Source organism: Mustela nivalis (genome assembly GCF_964662115.1).
Source record: "Mustela nivalis genome assembly, chromosome: 16".
In the NCBI taxonomy this organism is placed as follows: Eukaryota; Metazoa; Chordata; class Mammalia; order Carnivora; family Mustelidae; genus Mustela; species Mustela nivalis.
The window spans coordinates 57,400,393-57,424,904 of record NC_139035.1 but is presented as its reverse complement, the minus strand read 5'-3'; the positions used below and the strand labels follow the sequence as shown (position 1 = coordinate 57,424,904).

General features: G+C 37.9%; 1 protein-coding gene across 2 annotated transcripts in view; it reads left to right on the top strand.

Moving 5' to 3' along the window:
- EPRS1 (glutamyl-prolyl-tRNA synthetase 1) overlaps positions 1-24,512 on the top strand; it is a 65,871-nt gene that overhangs the window by 26,529 nt on the left and 14,830 nt on the right. For both annotated transcript variants that reach the window (XM_082703015.1, XM_082703014.1), the window contains 10 exons: positions 986-1,096; positions 3,073-3,209; positions 4,011-4,218; positions 4,783-4,895; positions 6,034-6,151; positions 11,287-11,640; positions 19,706-19,933; positions 21,162-21,424; positions 23,457-23,508; positions 23,994-24,203. In XM_082703015.1, the coding sequence (XP_082559141.1) occupies positions 986-1,096; positions 3,073-3,209; positions 4,011-4,218; positions 4,783-4,895; positions 6,034-6,151; positions 11,287-11,640; positions 19,706-19,933; positions 21,162-21,424; positions 23,457-23,508; positions 23,994-24,203 (1,794 nt within the window). The remainder of the gene's footprint in view (positions 1-985; positions 1,097-3,072; positions 3,210-4,010; positions 4,219-4,782; positions 4,896-6,033; positions 6,152-11,286; positions 11,641-19,705; positions 19,934-21,161; positions 21,425-23,456; positions 23,509-23,993; positions 24,204-24,512) is intronic.

The following is a 24,512-nucleotide window of genomic DNA, read 5'->3' as shown; positions in this document are numbered from 1 at the left end:
GCTTTTCAGGCTTTTATGAGTGACCCTCTGAGTCACTGAGAATTTTCATATTATTCTTTTAAAATAACCCCAGTGGTAACAACAACAGAATAATACAAAACAAACACGACCAAGTTCGGTTAGCGTACTCTCTATTTCCTACATCCTCCTTAGCGCCTCACTCTGTACATACGCCTCTATCTACGTTTTTCTTCCATATGCTTTATTTAGTGTCTACACACTGCTGTTTTGTGTGGTCACCATGGATAATTTTAAATTGAACAGTGAAGTGAGGAAAATACATCCAATCCAGAAGGGCATGCTATTGCTGTTTTGGAGGTGGAGTTAGGTCAGAGCATAGCGAGTAGAATCATTCATCCAGTGAATCCGCAAATGTCTGTTGATTACCTGTGTGTGCCCGGCCCTGGCTCAGTACTGGGAACACAGTGGTCCCTGTATATGTAGCTTGCAGACCAGCAGAAATGTCTTGTTTATACTATTGAGTTTGTAGAATTGCCTTATTATAGTGACCTAATAATGTTTTGCTTTTGATTGTGATGTGTTGCCTAACACTGATTAAAACTGATACTAAGATACAATACCTATATTCTTTGAAAACGGACTTTTCCAGTAATACAAAAGGACATATAACACTTACCCATAGGATTGATACATGACCCCGCAGGATGATTTTTCCTCATCTTCTAATAACAGAATTATAAGTTATTTTCAAAGGTAATATTTTGCTTTAACTAATTGGTTTCTTTTCACCTGTCAGGTCTTATTCTTGAGAAGGAACTCTGAATTTTATGTAGCTTTCAATTATGATTGTTTCCTTTTTTTCCACCGGACAGTTAAATATTAGAGGAGATTTAGCAGGTAAAACAAAAAATTAGTAAATGCAGTAACAAAGAAAGCCAGTTAGTATTCCTGTGCTATCATTTATTTTATTTATGAAGTTTTAAAAATATCTGGATGTTTTAACACGAGGTTGCATTTGTTGCAGGTTATTGACCCGGTGGCGCCACGATATGTTGCATTACTGAAGAAAGATGTGGTTCCTGTGAATATCCCTGAGGCTCAGGAGGAGATGAAAGAAGTAGCCAAACACCCAAAGGTCACCCTGCACTTTCACCAATGTTATTCTCAGAAGGAGCAGGATAAGAAAAGGGAAAATGTGGCTTGGGGGCAGCTGTTGCATGGTTTTGAGATCATTTTCTATTCACTATTATTTGTCCGATTTGATACTAACTGAAGTAAATGTTTTTGTGGGTTTTTTGCTGAGGAAATTTATTTTAGTAATAATCCAAAACACATCTCAGAACTTTTCCACTCTGTGCCTTTGTTGTTGTTGTTCTGTAGAGAGAGTATATAAGTATATAATAAAAGTTCACCTTTTCTTGGAGTCCTACTGGAAGATCATACCATAATTTAGGCTGTTGTCTTTATAGGGAAGCTGAGGTGTGTTCTCTGTTAACTAGTTATTCATTGGTACCTTTGTCTTTAAGCTCAAACATTAGACCTAGTAATATTGAATCACAGTTTTTCTTTTTTTTAAAGTAGGCTCCACGCCTAGTTTGGGGCTCGGACTCATGACCCTGAGATCAAGAGTCGTGTGCTCTACCAGTTGAGCCAGCCAGGTGCCCTTTGAGTCACAGTTTTCATTCAGAATCTATCACACTGGCATTTAGTCTGTTTTAGAGAATGTCAGTGAAGTGAGAATGAACTCTGTCCATCTGAATTCAGAATATAAATCTTAGATACAAGTAGCAGGGAGTTCCTCTTAGTTAAACCATGATTGTTGTCTTCGTTATGACTGCTTGCTTGACAGTCTTGCAGCAAAAATAGATCCTTTTATTCAAGTTTTGTGGGTTGTCTATAAATACCTTCATTGTATAATGGAGATGCATAGACTGACTCACTCATACAATAGCCTAATGTACTCATAACCTTACTCATAACTGTTATATACACAGGCTAACTCACATATAAAATAATAGGCATCTGAGTTGGAGCCTTATATGATTGTCTTTCTACATGGCAGTGGCTATTTTTAACTTTAAAGATTTGAGTTATTTTAGGGCGACTCCTAATAAGATTTGGAAAGAGTAGATGTTTGTGATAGATTTGACTTTGCCTTTATCTTACATCTGATTGGTTCAACCAGGCGATGGTGCTCTCTGTGTATCATGTCACTGACTACAGTTAGCTTAATTGTGAAGCTTACTGAATGCTTTGAAATTTGAGTGGTGAGAAAATGTCCTAAGGCGCTTATTTGTTAAAATGGTAGTTGTGTTCAGATAGCATAGTTAATAGTTACACATAATAAAGGATAAGTTTATTATTCATTTGGAGACACTCTTTAAATGATGACTGGTGTGCTCAGTGCGATCTGTGGAATCTTAGGTATCATTTTCCTCACTAAATCTTAGCCTGTTACCATTCTCTGAGCTCAGCAGAATGTAAGTCAATACAGCATCCTGATTTTTCTCAAATACATTGGTACATTTATTGAGTAATTACTAAATACATGCTGTGTAATATTTATTTCAAAAAATCTTAGACTTTTCTCCTTTTGAAGTCTGTTAAACAAAAACTGAGAGTTAACACCATTCCTTTTATTCTCCAAATCTTTTTCCTTCTTTTATAATACATACTGAAAAGACAGAAAATTTATCTATCTATACAAATATGATACTCTTTTAATTTGTCATCTAAGATATGAAAGGTCCACAAATTTTCCTGCTGTGGTGACATCTGTTGTCCTGTAATGTTCTGTAGCCACTGATCAGAAGTGACTCCATTTTCTCCTTTGTTGCCAAGCACTAGTGACATTCTGAGGACTGCAAAGTAGATTCTGGTTGGAGGGACAGCAAAAACAAATGATAACTGTCTTAGCTCTGAAAACAAAGAATTTTAGGCTGGTAGTAATTGTAGGGACTTTGTCTGACTCCCATTAGCATTACTGCCATGTGGCTGGGATTCAGCATGTTTGATTAAAGAATTAAATGAATGAATATTAAATTTGCATGCTGGGTTCAATAAGTTGTTTCAGTCAACACTCTTCTTCTTTTTTCTTTTTTAATCAATCAGAATCCTGATGTTGGCTTGAAGCCAGTGTGGTACAGTCCTAAAGTTTTCATTGAAGGTGCTGATGCAGAGACCTTGTCGGAGGGGGAGATGGTTACCTTTATAAATTGGGGCAACATCAACATTACTAAAATAAATAAGTAAGAACTTTTTGTCTGTTTTTTAATAAATATGGAAGGGAATTCTTAGTTTATTCACTTATTAAAAATTACCAGATTTAGTCTCATTTATTTTCCCACCAGTAAATCTGCTCAGGGATAGAAACTGCTAATTCTGGACGCACAACAGGTTTCTTTTCCATGTGTGTCCAGTTTACTAATTGGGTATTGGGGTGTTTTGCTTGTGATACTGAAAATTACTGTGTCTAGATGTAAAAAAAAATAGTTCTCATGCTTACAGTTGTCTTGTCATCTGATTCTCATTGTACAGTTGCTGGGCAAGGGATCCTTTGGACAGATTTTGTATACATAACATTCTTTATCCTAAAACCTGTTTTAAAATTATTTTGTGATGAATACGTGCTTTCTAGTTACTACAGTGTGCTACACTTGTTCTTAAGATTACATAAATGGAACATAGTATGCTAATAAAATTTATGTAAACTCTGAAATCTGAATTGTCCAGTCATTACGTATGATTTCAAGTAATTGTTAAATGTTTAAAAATATGGTACTTTATATTTTTTAATGTTTAATGCAGATGACTTTAAAATTTGTAGATATGCTCATGTTTTTCATCAGACGAGTATGCATCTGCTCTCTAGCAGATTTTATTTTATTCGTCTCTTAACCAGTATTTGTCTGGAACATACTAGAAGCTCAAATGTTTGGTTTGGCATTTTTCCAAAGAAAATTCCTAGCCATTTATTATAGGTACAGGACAAAATAATGCATTTGTGACAGTTATGGTTTTCTTTTAACACTTTTCAATCTTATATCTAGAAGTGCAGATGGAAAAATTGTATCTCTTGATGCAAAGTTGAATTTGGAGAACAAAGACTACAAGAAAACCACGAAGATCACGTGGCTTGCAGAGACTGCACGTGCCCTTCCTATTCCTGCAATCTGTGTCACCTACGAGCACTTGATCACCAAGCCGGTGCTGGGGAAAGATGAGGACTTTAAGCAGTATGTGAACAAGAACAGTAAGGTAGTCTCCTGAAAGACATCATGTTTCTTTTTCCTTGTTATATAAACTTTTTTTTAGAATTTTTAAAATTACTTTTGAGTATTTGGTTTTCAAGTAAAATGGAAAAGATCTGTAAAATTTTGTTAAAATGAAAAGATGTAAAAGAGTGATGTTTCTGTTTTATGGAAGGTAAGAGTTGAAGCACAGCGAGGTTAAAGAACTTGCTTATGCTTAAGTGCCGTGCTGCTGTGCCTTACAGCTAGGTCTGTCTGTGCTTTCCTCACTGCCGCTCATGGTGGAATTTATGGTGGGAAACTTACTTAAGTATGCAGGGATACCAATCAAGTTGATTAAAAGGTTTCCCTAAGTTAATTCATCGGTTCATCAGTTTTAAGTTTTAAAAAAATACAATATGTAATTGTTTACTTTATTGTTTCACTGTATCTGCTTAAGTAGTAAAGTTTTTAACATATCTGTTTAAATTAAGGATAGTCCGCCTTCTGGAAAAACAACTTCTATTTTAGAGTTGTTTTCAGTGCTCTGATTTCTAAGAAGTTGTATTTTGGTTTTCTGTCATCTTTATAGCATGAAGAACTAATGCTGGGGGATCCCTGCCTTAAGGATTTGAAAAAAGGAGACATTATACAACTCCAGAGAAGAGGATTCTTCATATGTGATCAGCCATATGAGCCTATTAGGTAAGTAAATGTCAATGAGCATTTAAATGAAAATGCTTAACATTCTTACAGTAGTAAGATTTTAAATATTGAATTTCTACTAAAATACTCTACCTGATAATTCTCTATTCAGTTTGATATTGGCCTTTTATATTTAATATTTCAGACCTTAAGGTAACAAGCAGTAACTCTGAAACAGCATAATAATAACAAATTATTGATTTCTTTTTTTTTTAAAGATTTTATTTATTTATCAGAGAGAGAGAGGGGGAGAGAGCGAACACAGGCAGACAGAATGGCAGGCAGAGGCAGAGGCAGAGGGAGAAGCAGGCTCCCTGCCAAGCAAGGAGCCCGATGTGGGACTCGATCCCAGGACGCCGGGATCATGACCTGAGCCGAAGGCAGCTGCTTAACCAACTGAGCCACCCAGGCGTCCCAAATTATTGATTTCTAAAATTAAACCATCTTATAATTCATCTTCATGTAGTCTCAAGTATAAAGAGAAATTCCAACATATCGTTGGGTAAAAATTATTACTATTACCTTTTTATAGTATATTTTCATTAGATGCATTATAGAATATAAATAACATAGCAGATACATTTAGAGGAAAATCGTCATCTCAGTAAAGCTATCAAAAATATTGATGAGATGTACTGAATTTTATATTTTCACTTGAGCTTTTACTACAAAATTTGAAGAAGTCCTATGCTTATCAGTAGCCTTGGTGGCAGTGGATTTTGCTGATTACTTTTAAAAATTGAGAAATTCTTTTAAATGTTTTACGGAAATTTTTCTGTTCACAAGCATATTAGGTGTTGTGTGGAGATGCATTTGTCTTTCGGTCAAGAATGAGCACCCACTAGTGCCATTTCTGCTGGCAGGCAGAGGAGCTGAACTTTTGTCCTAGAGTTAGCCTGTTTATATCTATAAAAGATCTTAAACTGGAAGGTTATAATTAGTACTGTGAATTTTTATTTATGTATCCATTGTTTTTAAACTTCACTGAAGAGCTTCTGATTTGAATAATAAGAGAATGGACTGTTTATACTTCGAGAAGCATTAACATGATGCCAGTGACTTAATCTAGGAATTCAGTTTGAATTACTATCACATAATTTTGTTCTACACCTTTTTTGGCCCTCCGTTTTCTCTTTAGCCCATATAGCTGCAAAGAAGCCCCATGTGTTTTGATCTATATCCCTGATGGACATACAAAGGAAATGCCAACATCTGGGTCAAGGGAAAAGACCAAGGTAGAAACAACAAAAAATGAGGTAAACGTTGACTTCTGTGGATATGTCTCTAATCAACCATCTTTTTACCCCAGGATTTAGAATCTTTCTTCATGGTACCCACAGGCTAAGTGAAATTCTAATAGTTCTCTTTGTTAAGTTCAAAGAGATAAATGTTTCTTATGTAGTTACTTGAAGAAATAATAGATGTAAGTGGAATAAAAGAGAAATTTTATTCTTAAAAGATTGTGTTCTCAAATTTAAATATTTTAATTATTTCATTCTAAAAGTGATACACTGATTAAAAGAAAAAATAATACTTTATTTCTTTCCTGAATCTTATATTCGCCTTGGATACTACAGTGCTAACTTCCTGTTCCATAGTGATTTTCCTGTGGTGTTTGATTTTAACTTAGCAGCTGTGGAAATTTTAGTTTTACAAAGGTAGGACATCACTGAAAGGAATGTAACATGCTCTGATGTTATTGAGCCAACTTGAGCTTGTAGTACATGTAGTATTTGACAGATGTTGGACATGTTGCTCTGTTTACTTCAAATACTTAAAATATTTTGTAGTGCCCCTGTGAATTTCCTGTGGCACCCTGGAGCACCTTGATGCATGGTTTGGGATCCATGGGTGTTGGGTCTGCAGGGACATCTTGGCAGGTGGCTGGGAAGTAGGATTAGAAGATGTGTTAAGTGATTAGGAATCCAGAGGATGAGGGAAGGGAAGGTACAAAGTAGGACATGAGTTCAGGAAGTAGAATAAGTAATGTAGTAAGTCCTAATTTTGTGTGATTGAATAGGTAAATAAAAAATAACCTGAGCTAGAGAAGATAGAAACACGTAACTTTATTAGATACGAGTTTAAAACTCTTTTTACAATGGGAATGTCATAACTTGAGCTTTTAATTTACACACATTAAATACTGTGTGATCTCTGACAAAAGAAAATTAAAGGAAGAAAAGAATTTAAATAGAGCAGTTCTTAAACTTTTTAGTCTCAAGGCCCTGTATACTCTTTTTTGTTTTTTTTTTTTTAAGATTTTATTTATTAATTTGACAGAGATCACAAGTAGGCAGAGAGGCAGGCAGGGCATGGAGGCGGGGTAAAGCAGGCTCCCCGCTGAGCAGAGAGCCAGACCTGGGGCTCTATGCCAGGATCCGGGCTGAAGACAGGTACTTTAACCCACTGAACCACCCAGATGCCCCAAGAGCCTGTATCCTCTTAAACATGATTGAGGACCCTTTTTGTTTATGTGGGTTATATTTATCAGTACTTGGTATACTAAGAGTTGAAACTGACAAGTTTTTAAATTAAGGATTAAGAATTAAGTTGTTTTTTTTTTTTTTTAATCTTTTTTTTTTTTTTTTTAAGATTTTATTTATTTATTTGACAGAGAGAAATCACAAGTATACTGAGAGGCAGGCAGAGAGAGAGAGAGAGAGGGAAGCAGGCTCGTTGCTGAGCAGAGAGCCCGATGCGGGACTCGATCCCAGGACCCTGAGATCATGACCTGAGCCGAAGGCAGCGGCTTAACCCACTGAGCCACCCAGGCGCCCAAGAATTAAGTTTTATTTTACTTATTTATCTATCTACTTTTTAAGAGAGAGGGTGAGAGAGAGAAATACGCGTACACAAGCCAGGGGCAGGAGAGGGAGAGTGTCTTTAGCAGGCTCCATGCCAGGCATGGAGTCTGATGAAGGACTTGATCTCACAACCCTGAGATCGTAACCTGAGCCAAAATCAAGAGTTAAACAACTTAGACTTAAAACTTAAGCCACCCCCACACCCTTACCAATTTGTTTTAAAATGGCAATAATGAACCCAATTATATTTATATAAATATGTTTTATGAAAAATAACTATTTTTTAAAAGTTTGAGTTAGAAGAATGCTGTGGTTTTGCACTTTTAAATATCTCTTTAAGATCTGACTTAGTCGCCTCAAAAAAATTGCACTGTGTACTCATGAAAGACTGACTCAAAATGACAGATTACGTCTTAGTGGATTAGAAAATAGCTGTGGCCTTACAGACCTCCTTTGAAAGGATCTCAGAAATCCTCTGGGTTCTATATGCCACACCTTGAGAACTGCCAGTATATGTGATGAAATAAGAGTGACGTGGGGAATGTGGCTACCGAGGCTCCTGTTGGTCCCAGTGTCCCCCAGTAAAATTTTACGTATGCTGTAAAGATGCTAGTGTAACACTGTAAGTTTCTTTATTTATTTTCAAATTTTTATTTAAATCCTAGTTAGTTAACATATAGTGTAATACTGGTTTCAGAAATTTGTGTATTCTTGAGAAACTTTGTTCTGTAAAGCAGCATACTAAGAATGACAGGGCTGGTTTATTAGGAAAAATAGGTTTGGGGCAAAACGCTAAGAACCTGTGCGTCTCCTATAGCTTCAGTCAGCTGTTGGCTAGTTGGCAGTCATCAGAGGCCTCGCTGGACATCCATGGTGGCTCACTCTCACGGGTGGCAGTTAATGCTGATTGTTGGCTAGGAAAGGGGAAATGTCGCACAAAGTAGCTACAAGTGACCTCTTTAGTGTGATAGTGTCAGGGTAGTGAAACTTCGTAGGACAACTCAGGGCTCCAGAAGTGAGTGGCTGGTAGACATGGTGGAAGCAGCATTGCCTTTTATGTTTTTGTTTTTGTTTTTTTTAGATTTTATTTATTTATTTGACCGATCACAAGCAGGCAGAGAGGCAGAGAGAGGGGGCGGGGAAGCAGGCTCCCCACCAAGTGAAGAGCCCGATGCGGGGCTCATCCCAGGACCCCGGGATCATGACCTGAGCCGAAGGCAGAGGCTTTAACCCACTGAGCCACCCAGGTGCCCCACCTTTTATGTTTTAACCTTAAAAATCTCACATAGTGTCATTTCTGCCATGCTCTTGGTCCAAGCACTCATAATCTTGCCCAGATTCAAGTGGGGGGTATAGACCCCACCTCTTGATGGACAGAGTGTTAGAAAGTTTGTGGATATATTTTGGAACCTGCACAAATCCTAAGAAAAGTTCAAATGCACTTGACTAGCATTGGTATCCAACACTGCCTGGCAGCCTTAAGCCTTACTTTGATATGTGGGTCTTTGAGGGTGTTTTCCTCTAATAGAGAGCAGTACCATCCGAGCTAGAGTCTGACTCAGTGTGGATCCCACCTCATCTTTTTTTTTTTTTTTTAAAAGCCCAGGAGGCTAGCTCTTTGAAATTCCTTCATCTGAATTTGTACCTTCATTAGATGGCTTAATGTTATGGTAAACAGTGTTTTTAAAGTACCACCTTCACTCAAGGAAGCTGCTCCTCATTTTTTTTTTTTAAGATTTTACTTATTTGAGGAAGAGAGTGCAGGCATAGGGGGTGGGGGCGCAGATAATGCAGACTTCCCAAGAGCATGAAGCCTGGCATGGGCCTTGATCCCTGAATCCTGGGATCATGAGCTGAGCTGAAGGCAGCTGCTTAACTGACTGAGCCACCTGGGTACCCCAAGGAGGACACTTCTAAAGCTTTCTCTTTTAATTGTGAGAAAGCTTTTCCCCGTATGCTTCTTTGACATCAAACATTAACATACTGGCAGAAACCACCACAAGGTGGTGTGATTTTTCAGTGTTACCCTAATACCTTTAATAGTGTTTCCCTGTTTACTAGGCATGAATGAGTCTATTCAGGTTATCAAAAATAAGTATAGCAGAACAGAATGTATATATTTTTGATACAGAATGACTATTGTATTCTTGCTTTACTGTATAATATTTGCGTTTATATGTGCATATTAACATTGGTGGTTGTATATTTTAAGGAGTAATTTCGAGTATATGTGGGTTTTTTTTTTTAAGATTTTATTTACTTATTTTTTAATCTCTACACTCAATATGGGTTTTAAACTCACAGTTCTGAGACTAAGGGTCACATGCTCTACCAAGTGAGCTAGCAAATCTATGTGGTTTTTGTTTTTTTTTAATATTTTATTTATTTATTTGACAGAGATCACAAGTAGGCAGAGAGGCAGGTAGGCATAGAGAGAGAAGGGGAAACAGGCTCCCTGCTGAGCAGAGAGCCCTGTGTAGGCCCAATCCCAGGATTCTGATATCCTGACCTGAGAGGCTTAGCCAACTGAGCCCCCCAGGTGTCCCCTATATGGTTTTTGACTTACATGTTTCCTTTAGAACCTAATCCCGATGTAAAAATGCAACTCTGATGTAGCTTGATGTGCTCCTTAGCTATCCAGATAAAGATATCTGAAAGACAGTTCAGAGTGCTGGGTCTGGGATCGGGACAGTTCAAGTAGAGATAAAACATTCTGGAGTTAATATACATGAATCATGAATATGGATTAAGCAGAAGACCATTAAAGAAAAAATCATGGGGAAGGTATGATGTGAGCTGGGTTTTAAATTTGGAAGCAGTTCTGTAGGGTGGAAAGCTTTCTAGGCAGAAGGAAAGCGTGACATTGAGAATAAAAAATAGCATAGTTACTCACTCCCAGACATCATTTTAGTTTACGTATCTCTAGGTTTATTGCATATATCTATATATAATCATATGCCTGGAAATAAATAATTTTATACAAAATATATAATTTTATACTATGGAATTGTTCCATAGCAAGGAGTTAAAATTGTATCACAGTATTTTATGGAGGTCTTGCTTTGTCATCAATCTAGATGTTATCTTTTAAAAAATTAGTAATTCCTGAAACTTATTGATACTTTCCCCAGCATTTGTAACTAAAAGCTTTAAGCAGATTTATTACCTTTTATTTTCCCATCGCACTGATGGGTTTAATAAAGTTACTTTTCTTTTATAGTTAAAACCAGAAACAGCTTATGGAACTAATTTAAGGTTTCACAGCTAGTATGTGGTGAAACAATGATTTATTCTCAGATCTTTTGGATGTATCATAATTTCTTTAATCCATTAATGGTAAGGATTTAGCTGATTTTCAGTTTTTTATTCTGATAAAAATTCTTCAGTACATAACCATGTACCTCTATGTTTGTTTACTTCTGTCATTTTTCATTAGGATAAATTTTTAGGAGTGAGATTATTTACTTAAACTTTTTAAGGGATCAAAATTAATTTTTTTTTTAGCATGAAATGTTGTATAACAGACAGTTTGATACAATTTTGTGAGAGGACATTTAACATGAATTAATGTTTTTCTGCTTCTGTAGCCGAGTACTCCTCGTAAGGAAAGACCAGGTCCTTTGGATAATACCTGTGCTCCATCTGCGGATTCCTTGGTCCTTTACAACAGAGTGGCTGCTCAAGGGGATGTGGTTCGTGAATTAAAAGCCAAGAAAGCAGCAAAGGAAGATATAGATGCAGCTGTAAAACAGCTTTTGGCTTTGAAAGCTGAATATAAGGAGAAAACTGGTCAGGAATATAAACCTGGAAACCCTCCTGCAGTGGTACAGAATATTTCCTCTGGGTCATCAAGGAGTGTTGTGGAAAGTAAATCTCTCTACGATGAAGTCGCTGCACAAGGGGAGGTGGTTCGGAAACTGAAAGCTGAAAAAGCCCCCAAGGTCAGTGTTTTGGAACCGGGCGAGACAACACTGGGAGGGAGCTCGTGAATTCAGCCAGTTTAGAGTGGCTGTGGTCTCATCTTTTAACATATACTGTTTCTAGACTGCTTGAATATTTTGGCAGAGCAGTCCATCATTACTGATACCTGCTATGTGCCAAGCTCTGCAAATACTAACAAGCAGCTCCCCGTCTAGTGTGGGAGTGAGTGTCAGGGAGGAAAGATGCACACTGGGATCCACGTGGTGGACTGAAATACTGTCCTGTGTGATGTGTAAATTGTTCTCAGAAGCACTTGTGGTTGTAAGTGGCAGGGAAGGAGGACTCTGTTCATAAAGGACATTTAAAGTAGTCCTGAGATAGAGGAAGCCCTTTATGTGTGAACAAAATTCAGAGAAAGTGTAAGTGGAGATCCATGGCTCTCAGCTTCATCTCACATCAGGATTACTAGAGAGCTTGCTAAAACACAGATTTCAGGGTCCTACCTCTTGAACAACTTCTTCAGTAAGTCTGGAATATGGAGAGAATATGCATTTGTAAAAAGTTGTCCAGGAGAAGCTGGTGCTGCTGGCCTGGGGCCCAGTAAGGAAGACAAGCAGCGGCAGAGAGGTATGAAGGTTCAAGGTATATTCAAAGAATAATAGTTTGTCAGGGGCACCTGGGTTGCTCAGTGGGTTAAAGCCTCTGCCTTCAGCCCAGATCATGATCCCAGGGTCCTGGGATGGAGCCCAGCATCAGGGCACTCTGTTCAGCGGGGAGCCTGCTTCCCTTCCTTTCTCTCTGCCTGCCTTTCTTCCTACTTGTGATCTCTGTCTGTCAATAAATAAATAAAATCTTCAAAAAAAAAAAAAAAAAAAAGAATAATAGGTCATCAGGACATTTTTGACCAGTGACCATTTCCAGCTCTTTGTAGGGGAACCCTCAAGTGATACGAATTTTTAACTAAAGTATACTTTTTATTCTTGATTTAATTATGTCTTTATGCCAAACATTTAGCCACGTGGGTGGTAGCACAGAGTGTGGAACAGGATTGTTTGTTGTAAGAGACAAGAGGAATAGTTTCTGTGATAAAGGTCATATATATATATATTTTTTTTTTAATTTTAAAATTTTATTTATTTATTTTAGAGAACGAGCACACATGGTGGGACAGAGGCAGTGGGGGAGGGAGAGGGACAAGCAGATTCCCACTGAATCGGAGCCTAGTGTGGGGCTCAAACCCATAACCCTGAAATCATAACCTAAGCCTGGAACCAAGAGTCAGACCTTCACCATCTGAGCCACCCAGGCTTCAGATTACTATATGGTCATATTTAGTAATCAAGGTATACAGTACTGTTCAAACAGTAGTATAGTTCTAAAACGTCAACAAATGGATAATGCTGTAACTGGATATAATTCAGTCACTCATAAGCTTCCAGAAATTACAGACTCCGGACTGTGACATGAACACAGAGAGGTACGGTGAACCCTTGGACTTGACTTCAGTGACGAGGGGAGATTTGTTCTTGTCAGGGGATCTACTGTCCTTCAGCATCCTGGGCTTTGGTTGGAGAAGAATGGAGTAAGAGGTTACAATTTCCTCATCTCATTAACAAGTTGCTAGGCATCTGACTGGAAACTGTGCCCCCAGATTCTTTATTTCATGGACATTTGACCGCTGTTGAAGAGAGAGCATGCTTTGGGGGGATTTTAGGGTTTTATTCCAGAAGTTAATATTTTTCTCTCCCTTGTGAACTGTGGAGAAATCTTTTTTCTCTTTTGTGAGCCTGTTGGAAATCCTGCAGAGCTATTATGATCTTCAAATAGCTCTGCTTCTAGGAATAAAGCCTACAGCTTGGGATGTAAATCCTTGATATTTCCTGTCCTTTGGCAAGGTTAAGGGTATTTTTCACTCTGTAGATCAGACACAAGCTATGGACCCTTTTTGAGGGGCAGGGCTTTGGTCTTTAAATTCCTTCATTCTGAGTAGGGTACGTTGAGATTCTGTGCCAATTCTTGGTCAAGAAATTACGTGTGGCCACTAAAAACAGTGGCCGTTACACTCAGAGCGGCAGCCAGCTATACTTCCCATCTCATTGGGTTACTGGACTGTATCCTACTTCCCTGGAATAGCATGGTCAAGCTTATGAAAAGTCAGCCCGTGGGTTAAAAAATCTACATTTCTTCGGTCATTAGGCAGCTACTTTTATTAGGTACTTTTATTACCATTCACATGGTAAATGTGATACTGAAGTGAATCTGACTTTAACCTACATTTACTGAATGCTTACAGTGTACCATATCTGTGTTTCAGAATAGTGCTTACATTTTGTTTCTTCTCTGAATGCTAAGAGCAGTAAATAATGTTCTCTCCTGTTCTAGAGAATCAACCCAATGACTAGGAACAGAAGTATTTTTTAAACTACATCTGGCATCGTTTACTATACACTATTACTATTTTTGCATTTAATCCTCACAATAGCCATGTTCAATAATGTTCAAATAATACTTTTTTAAAAGATTTTATTTATTTATTAGAGAGCACAGAGGGAGAGTGAGGGGGAGAAGCTGCCTCCCCGCTGAGCATGGAGCCCAAAGTGGGGTTCGATCCCGAGACCCTGAGGTCATGACGCAAGCTGAAGGCAGACGCTTTTCTGATAAGCCACCCAGGCACTCAGTACTTCTTTTTATATTTGTTGGTTTTAGTAACCAGTGAGAAACTGAATATGAAAGTAATTTTCTGAAGTTTACAAAACCTAGATTCCAATTTTGCAGTCAGATTCCCAAGTTGTTTCTCACTGGAGATAATGGCAGTGGGGCATTGCATTATGAACACCGGAGGGTTATGTTTTCACTAGTTCATTAACTTACTAAACAAGTCCATGCTTATTTTATATTAATAATTTATCTAAACCTCTTAACCGTTGTATTTCCTGCAAAAGTAGTTCTCTTACGTCATATTCAGTTGTAAAGAAGGTGATCAGCTGAGAATTTACAGTTACAGGCTTTGATTAGAATTTTTCCTTCTCTCTTTGTCCATTCTTCTGCCCTTCTCCCTGCTTGCCTCCTGCTTCCGGAGCAGATAGTAACTCTGTGGAGAACTTCTGGGCATAAGGGCAGAGTATAAGCAAAGACGGGCAAGGAGGGAGAACTTGGAGGTCTGCCTTCATTTTCTCCTTCAAGTCCACCTTCTTCTGCTCTTTCCTTTTTCTCTTGCTCAGTAGGTTGTTGCAAAACAGTGGATCAAGAAGATAGAGTTGGGAGTTGCTTATCTGAGAATACACCAAAGATAAAATAATTCTGAATGCTGAGTTACCTTAAAAATTGAAGTCACTTTTCAGATTTGAAATATTAAGTTTGAAAGTTACGGCTTCAAAAAACAAAACTTTGATTTTGAACACATTTCTCTGATTTGAAATCTAAATGAGTACAGTTTAACTTGAAATTTTAGTATTGCTTTCTTGAAATGGGAGTCAAAAAATGGTAAATTAAGGGTTTTATGGAATATAACACTTCAAATTCTTGGACCGGGTTTGGCAAACCGTGGTCTGCTCCGGTGTTATATAAGTGAATTTTATTGGGATACAACCACACTTCATAGTTTATGTATTATCTAAGGCTCTTTTTGTGCTGTAACTGCTGAGTTGAGTAATTAGACTTATAAAGCCTACAATATTTTTTACGTGGCCCTGGCCCTTTATTAGAGAAGTCAGCTGACCCATCCCCTATAGGACAGAGAGTTAAAGACCTTTGTAGTAATGACTTTTTAAATTGAAGTAATAAATGGCTGTTTATTATGTTAAACAGAAACAGTAATTCACAGTTGTTCGGTCCTGGCATTAGCAGCCTCTCTGTGTCACAGCCCATCTGTGTGGCTGGGTGCTGGTCACCGTACTTCTACAGTTGGAGCATTTGATTTGTGGCATGTTGTGTTTTATGCCCTCAATAATTCAACTTAAATATTCTGCCAGTCTTTGCCCTTTTATATTTTACACCACTGTTTTTGATTTTGAAAATCCAAATCACAGCTTATCAGGAGAGGAAACACGTTGTTACACCTCTTTGGTAAATAGGCTGTTCTAGAAAACCACTGCCCCTCACCCCCACCCCAAATACCCTTGATTCTAAGGCCAAAAAATAAAGATTGCAGGGGGGAGAAAATCAGAAGACACAAACCGATCCTTTCCTTTTAATAGATTTTGAGCTTCTTGTTTGGAATTTGTGTGTAACGAGTTTCTGCTGTATCTGTATTTGGTGTTTAACACAAGCTTGCTTTTGCTCTAAGAAGGTATAAATCCATCCGTCTTGTAAGACAAGCTATTTCACAAAGCTGACTACAGCTTACGGATCTTCTAGGAAAATCTGAGGAGTTTGTATTCGTTGGTGTCAGGGAAAAGTAGCGGATACATTGTGATCTAGGTAAATGAACCCGTAGCTGAACTGAGAAATGGAAGAGCAGATGTTCCAACTCAGAATGACTCCAGAGTCCGGGTGCTCTGGTGTCCTGGACTGGCTTCTGGGACTGAGTGGGCTTCAGGATTGGGCTGTGCCGTACAGGATTGGGCATTTAAGCTGAATAGAGATTTCTGACCAGTTGACTTCATAAAACCCCCAAACACCTTGTTTTGAAAACTCATGAACTTTTAGTTTACTAAATCTTCTGGCCGGCTTTTTTATATTACTCTCTGTCCCCATCTTGGAAGAATTCCCTCTTTGGGTTGTTACTCCTCTCCCATCCCCACTGAGTGGGAAGCTCATGGGGCGTGGTCACCGCGCGTGTGTGCAGGCGGCCCTCGCTGGGATGGGTTAAAAAGGAGCAGAAGGTGGGAGAACATCCATAGAGCTGGGAAAAATAGATGAAGTCGGAAACAGATTTTTTTAAAAAGCTGTTTTCATTGATAATTGAGGTGCGCAGGCCTTTCTGTTCCTACATTTAAAAGGGTATTAAACAATACCTAAACAAAACCTAAACAGGTTTTTCTTCTTAAAGTTCTTTCCTTCCCCACAGAAAAATGTTTCCATCTAGTGTGTGCGGCGTAAATAAATAGCAGTTGGGCCCTTGTTCTAGGTGGAACCAGGTGAGTTCTCTGCCATCCTCAGTCCCGTTCCCAGGTCACGTGTACTTGCTCAAATTCCCATCTTAAACTCTCACCAAAGTGGTTTTTTGATAGGCTGTTTCTTTCCTCATTCATCTGCATCAACAATTATTTATTGAAATCTTTTCATGTTGTATGGGCTATGTTAGATATGTTTAAAACCTTTTTGTCCATTAAGAACTTAAGATTTGGGGTGCTGGTGCCTGGGTGGCTCAGTGGGTTAAGCCTCTGCCTTCGGCTCAGGTCATGCTCTCAGGGTCCTGGGATCAAGCCCCACATCGGGCTCTCTGCTCAGTGGGGAGACTGCTTCTCCCCCTCTCTCTGCCTGCTGCTCTGCCGACTTGTGATCTGTCAAATAAATAAAATCTTAAAAAAAAGAAGCTTGAGATTTATCAGCAACTACTTGTAGGCTTCTGCTGTTTAATCTTTTACCTAGTACTACCATCCAGTTTTTCTTTGTGAATGTCTTTTATTGCAGAGAACTAGAGTATTAAAAGAGATTATTTTTTCCTCGTTCAACAAGACGTTGTTAAGTAAGAATCAAAGACCTCTTTTAAAAATGTAGTTTTCATGGCATGTTAGCAGGAATCGATCACAGACTCTAGAATAAACCCTAGATTAAATCCTGGCTCTCTTGCCGCTTATCGTGTAGCTTTGGGTAATGTGCTTCATCTTATGTCCAAGCTATACCTCTTCTATACAGTGAGTCAGGGTTGTTTTGAAAAATAAAATGATCCATGTAAAGCACTTAGCATAGTATCCTTTCAAAAGCCTCTTCTTGTAGAAATAGTTGCAGGAAAGTCCCTTAACTTTCTTCCCATTTTCTTTCTTTTGGCAGATGGACGTTTATTTTTCCTTGATTCTTATAATTCTGATTAATTGTGTCTTATTCCTTAGGAGTTGAAAGGAATATGTTGTTGTGAAAATGCTTTTAATTCTAAAGGCAGTGTAAATAAATGGGCCATAAAATAATAGTGATAGGTTTTTTTATATTGATAATGCTAATTCTAATTCAAGAGTTTTTAGATACCTTCTAAATCATCAGAGAAGACTGCATAGAGAGCAGTATTGTGTCACTGTTTTGAAAACTAACTGAGTAGATAACTTAGTTATCACACTGTTCCATTTCTCAGTTGGAGAAAATATAAGTATATATAATTTTATTTTATTTTATTTAAGATTTTATTTATTTATTTGACAGAGATCACAAGTAGGCAGAGAGGCAGGCAGAGAGAGAGGAAGGGAAGCAGGCTCCCTGCTGAGCAGAGAGCCTGATGCGGGTCTCAATTCCAGGACCCTGGATCATGACCTGAGCCGAAGGCAGAGGCTTAACCCACTGAGCCACCTAGGTGCCCCAGGTATATATAATTTTAAATGATAATTTAGTAGTAAAGTGATTTGTCCATTTTAATTTTCTTCTTTATAATATCTTGAATTGTAATCTTGCCAAAGGTTTTTTTCTTCCTGAATTGTGTGTCACCTGACTTCAGACTCTGGTCAGCACTTGCTTGTAGGTTAAACTGGACCTCCTTTCAAAAGCCTCTTTTTGTAGAAATAGTTGCAGGAAAGTCCCTTAACTTTCTTCCCATTTTCTTTCTTTTGGCTGATGGACGTTTATTTTTCCTTGATTCTTATAATTCTGATTAATTGTGTCTTATTCCTTAGGAGTTGAAAGGAATATGTTGTTGTGAAAATGCTTTTAATTCTAAAGGCAGTGTAAACAAGAGACAGGTCAGGGGTACAAGCTTCCTGCTTTTCTTTGTGTGATTTCTCCTCTTATATTTATTCCTGTGTGGTTTCTGGGGTGACAGACTCTACTTCTGTAGGCAGCAAAGCACATTGTATCATAAGTTATGAACAAGGAAATGTTACTTGTTGATCCATAGATGCGAGTTCTTAGAAGGCTGCCCAGTGCTTCTGCACTCCGCTGACCCTCTGTAGTATTCTTCCTGGCCTCTGTTGCTTGCCCGTGGGTGTTTGGAGCGCGGTTATAATGTAGTGATGAAACTTGGAAACTAGGGCAGTTGAGAGGTACTTTTTCTCTCTCTGATTGGTGAGATGGCTTTTCAGTGGTGTCGATAGTAGTACTCTTCAGGTAAAGTGTCAAGCCTGTGCCCTTCGCCTGCTTTGTTGTCCTTCTCTGCTAGAATCACAAGCATCTCATTTCATTGTTTTTCATTATGATTACATTGAAGTATCAGAGCATGATGTGTATACATTAATGTCTAATTAAAACCACAGCATACTGGAGCGCCTGGGTAGCTCAGTTGGTTAAGTGTATGACACTTGGTTTCAGCTCGGGTCAGGATCTCAGGGTCATGAGATCCGTCCCTTTTTGGGCACTGTGCTGAGCAGGGAGTCTGCTTCTCTACCACCCTCTCTCCTGCCCCTCCCCCTGCTCACGCACAGTCTCTCTCTCTCTCAAATAAATAAATCTTTAAAAACACACACACACACACACTCAATATACCTTCTCGTTTTATTTTAAATTTTTAAAAGAAAAATGTAACTATTCTTTAGTTAGGCCCAAACTGGTTTGTTTGTTTTGTGCTGTGTTCGTTGTTTGTTTAGTAGGCTAATGAAAATAAGGTTTGTATAGCAAAGCCATTGAGCTGATCTTTATTCTGATTTTGTAATTTCTGACTCCCCTATTTATAGACACAGGGCTTGGACAATGCCAGTTTGCTTGGATATCCTATTATTTATTTGTCTGTTTACAGATGTAAAATGCGAAGTTACAGTACTATATGTATATGTGTTTATGTTTATTTTTATGGTTTGTTTATAGGATTATAATGTGGTTTATACTTTTAACTTTTTTTTTTAAACTTTGATCTGTTATTTTATAATTGAACTCCTTTGTTGCTTGGGATTCTCCATGATGATTATTTATAGAAATACCTTGGTGGTAATTAATGATTTTTGATAATCATTGAAATTCTCAGAAATTTTGAAGTTTTAAATAATTGTTTTTTGTCTTTTATCTCAGGCTAAAATAAACGAAGCCGTAGAATGCTTACTCTCCCTGAAAGCTCAGTATAAAGAAAAAACTGGAAAGGAGTACATTCCGGGTCAGCCTCCATTATCCCAAAGTTCAGACTCAACCAACAGCTCTGAGCATAGCAGTCCAGAAACACCAGAAGCCAAAGTACTTTTTGACAAAGTAGCTTCTCAAGGAGAAGTTGTTCGAAAACTTAAAGCTGAAAAGGCCTCTAAGGTTAGTGTGGTATTTTGTGGTTTTGTTTTTCACATTACAGGCTACTTTCCTTTCTCAGAACACTTTCTGGCCGGTTGAATCTAAGTTCTGCTCTTATGTTTCAGTTCTCAGCCTTTGTCTTGGGGATTAGAGGAGCCTTCACTGATTGCTTTTCTCTTGTCTGTGTTTGACCAGACATTCTCAGAAGACTCTGCTTTCTCTGACATTGTACTTAAACACCGTGTATTAGCTGTTGGTTAAATAGTCTGCTTCTTTCTCTTCTGTTAGACCCTAGAGGATACGGACTTAGACTCCAACAGTGCCTGGCTCACTGTAGGCCCTTGGTGCATGCTCTTTGTTTTACTCATTCTCCTGGAGCTGAGTCAGTTTCAAATCCAAGTGTTATTTTGAGCTCTGGTGTAGTCTGTGCTAATTATATTTTCTTCATAAGAGTAGGATTTTTTGGGTACAGATTTGTGAATGGAAAACAGTATGTCAGTACAGATTTTAAAATTTAACCAGTAGTGTAGAAACTTGATTGCTGTCATCTTGGTGATTATGAAATGTTGAACGAATGTAGCATAATGGCTCCTAACTTAAATTGCGGTGGGATACATGTTATACTAGAGCTTCCTGATAGAACTTCCTGTGACAGTGGAAGTGTTCTGTAGCAGTTCTGTCCTGTCCTGTAGTCACTAGCTACATGTCACCACTGAAGACTTAAAATGTTGTGACTGAGTAACTGAGTTTTTAATTTTATTTAATTTTATTTTTTTATATTATTTTTATTAACATATAATGTATTATTTGCCCCAGGGGTACAGGTCTGTGAATCATCAGGCTTACACACTTCACAGCACTCACCATACCATAACCTCCCCAATGTCCATACCCCAACCACCCTATCCCTAACCCCCCACACACCCCAGCAACCCTCAGTTTGTTTTGTGAGATTAAGTCTTTTATTTTCTTGAATTTAAATAACCAAATGTTGCCAATGGCTCCCGTTCAGACAGTGCAGGGTTATAGTACTGTTTTCTTCAGTCCTTCTTTTGTATAATTCTTTCCCTGTTTGTTGTATTTTTTTTGTTTCCAGTCGTTAGTATATTTAATGTTCTTTATTTTTACTACTTTCCCTTCTGCCTTCACTTATGTTTTCAAATCTGCTTAGGAAGCTTTGGTCATTGGTTTTTAGACAATGATTTCAACTAAATATTGTCTTCTCTTTTCCTCTTTTGTTAAACTGAAGGATCAGGTAGATTCAGCTGTACAAGAACTCCTTCAGCTGAAAGCACAATACAAATCTCTGACGGGAGTTGAGTATAAGCCTGTCTCTGCCACTGGGGCTGAGGACAAAGATAAGAAAAAAAAAGAAAAAGAAAATAAGTCTGAAAAGCAGAATAAGCCTCAGAAGCAAAGTGATGGCCAAAAGAAAGAGTCCTTTAAAAGCCAAGGAAGTGGACTGTCGTCCAGTGGAGCAGGAGAAGGGCAGGGGCCTAAGAAACAGACCAGGTAATGGAATGTGGAAGCTGCTTTTCAAGTGAAGCCGTTGTGAAGGAATTCAACCCCAGAATTATTTTTTTAAAAAACAATTTTGGTTAGTTTGCCTGTCATGTGAAGTTGGAGGATGCTGTTTATTTAGGTAACAAGTTTGTCTGCTTAGTTCAGGACTCTCAGAACATCAGAAGTTCGGTGAAGTCTCACTCCTATGCTTATATCCCATCTTCCCAGTTTCTCCTAGTGCCATGTTGAATTGGTAACCGCAGCTAGTTTCTTCTGTAACCACTGAGAGATCTTCATTTGGCTACACAAGTGAGAACAAATATGTATAAATGTTCCCTCTTTCCTCCCATTTAACACAGTTGGTAGCCTGACAATACTCATTGTCTTACACCTTAAGCAAATTTTTCAGATGAAAATCTTTTATGGTGACTAAGTGACAACTTCATTCTCGATAGGATTTTGAATTTGGTAGGGTAGGTATGGAAAAAGCTGTTTAAAAGACAAAACAGTGGAATAGATGATGTTTTAGTATGTTCCAGTTTGGATGAATAACATGATGTCTCTGTCCATAATCCCCAGGACAGAATAAGAGTGGAGATGTCGTTCTAGCTTCCTTTGGTGGCTTAGTAAAAAAGAAAAAGCTATCATTAGCAACTGCTGTTGTGAGATTTTTTTTTTTTAAATTTTATTTATTTATTTGACAGAGATCATAGGTAGAGAGGTAGGCAGAGAGAGAGGAAGGGAAGCAGGCTCCCTGCTGAGCAGAGAGCCCGGGGCGGGGCTCAATTCCAGAACCTTGGGATCATGATCTGAGCTGAAGGCAGAGGCTTTAACCCACTGAGCCACCCAGGTGCCCCAGATTTTTTTTTTTTTTTTTAATTTTCACAAGATCTTTTGGTTTTAGATTTGTTTAGCTGATTTTGAAATTCTTCCTCTTAACTCTTCTGTCATACAAGCAATGTCTCCTTAAAAAGAATGTAACAGTTGTTTTTCGTGCATTTGACTGAGTGATCAGACTTAGAGATCCTAGAATAATAGAGGACAGAACATGAACTTCTCACTTTTTTTTTTTTTTAAGATTTTATTTATTTATTTGCCAGAGAGAGAGAGCGAGCATAGGCAGGCCGAGTGGCAACAGAGGCAGAGAGAGAAGCAGACTCCCTGCCAAGCAAGGAGCCCGATGTGGGACTCCATCCCAGGATGCTGGGATCATGACCTGAACCGAAGGCAGCTGCTTAACCAACTGAGCCACCTAGGCGTCCCAACTTCTCACTTTTTACTTCTGTTTGTGAAAAGACCAGGTTTCACGGAGGCATCTTGTTGAGCCATGTCAAAGTGAAACAGTGGAGAAATCAGCTTTAAGTACATTAAAATTTTAAGCCCATAAAGCCTTGTTTGTAAACTCTAAAACAGGACTAATGGGTGATTTTGGGGGGGGTGTGATTTTTTTTCTATGTGGATCATAAGACCACAGTCCTTGAATAATTACTGGTTTCAAGACAAGGATCATCACCTACAATAGTTTTTTTTATTACAGATCTAACTTATTTTGCATCTATCTCTGCAGCTTTTACTTACTTCAATTAAAAGTAAAATTTGTAGACTCTCAAGGATTATGTCTACCTATGTATGCACACATATACACAAAGCTGTTTTCATTACTTTATACGTGTTACTCTCAGTGGGCAGTGATCATGCTAATTACAATGTTTCCTGGATCGATTTTGGCAAAAGAATCTTTTCAGTGAGAGAATTCTATGTGAATACTATTTTTATTACAACTACATTACCTTATAAAGAACTTTGTGGAAAGAGATGTCTGCGTTAAAATCATAGCTTTTGCTAGCTAACTTTCCTAGTTCTTTGTGGGCAGTATCTTACCACCTCTTTTAAGAGGAATGAATATACAAGAGAGATAAATATGGAAATAACTCATATTGAAGAAAACGTTTTCTGTTTTGAATTTCAGAAGTTTGTTTCCATTCAGCCTAAAAGCAGTTGATGAATGAAGAGATTGATATTTTATTTTTCGTATCTGCAGGTTGGGTCTAGAGGCAAAAAAAGAAGAAAACCTTGCAGATTGGTATTCTCAAGTGAGTATGCATTCAGTTTGTTTTCATATTTTAAATTTTTCAAAGACTACTTTGTATTTAGATTCTTGAAGTCCAGACACAAAGTAATGTACGAAGTCAGGAATTATATGTATATATATATATAGTATAACCATTTAACCTGTCAAGTTTATAGAGCATGTTCACATAAAGCAGTGGATTAAGAAGTAGCCCTTTGAGATAGTCATTATTCTTTTTTTTGTTTGTTTTTTCTTAAATGGCAAGATGAAAGGGTTAATCCAAAGTCACAAAGATAGTAAACAGCAGAAGCAAGATTAGAATTCAAGTCTTAAGGGCTTTAGGGTTGGTGTTTCTCACTGTAGAAAAGGCCATTTTACATGCACATTAAGGGAATCTACCAATAGTGGAAGTCTCCAGATTTGAAGCTTGGTTATCATTCACTTGGCACTTGTATTATAATTTTGGTTTAATTTAGGCTTCAAAGACTATATTTTTCTTTTAAAAAGGTCATCACAAAGTCAGAACTGATTGAATACTATGATGTAAGTGGCTGCTATATTCTTCGTCCCTGGGCGTATTCCATTTGGGAATCCATCAAGGACTTTTTTGATGCTGAGATCAAGAAACTTGGTGTTGAAAACTGCTATTTCCCCATGTTTGTGTCTCAAGGTGCATTAGAGAAAGAGAAGACTCATATTGCTGACTTTGCCCCTGAGGTAAGTTAGTTTGCTTTATTTTTGCACTTTTCTCTCATAAACTAGAAAAGTATATTTTCAGTTCACACTTGAACAGGAATTTAGATGGCGAGACCAATTTAGAGAACTATAAAGCCATTAAAAATATATATATATATTTGTACCTTCAGGGCAAGTTATGATTCTGTTTGTTACATTAACTAACTGGCTCTTTCTTTTTGCTAAATATTTATAAGGACAGTATGTATCTACGTTTCTTACCAGGAATAGCAGCAATTACTTAACTTGCCCTAACTTACTGTAGCAAAAGTTGAAAGCGACTTGCCTGTA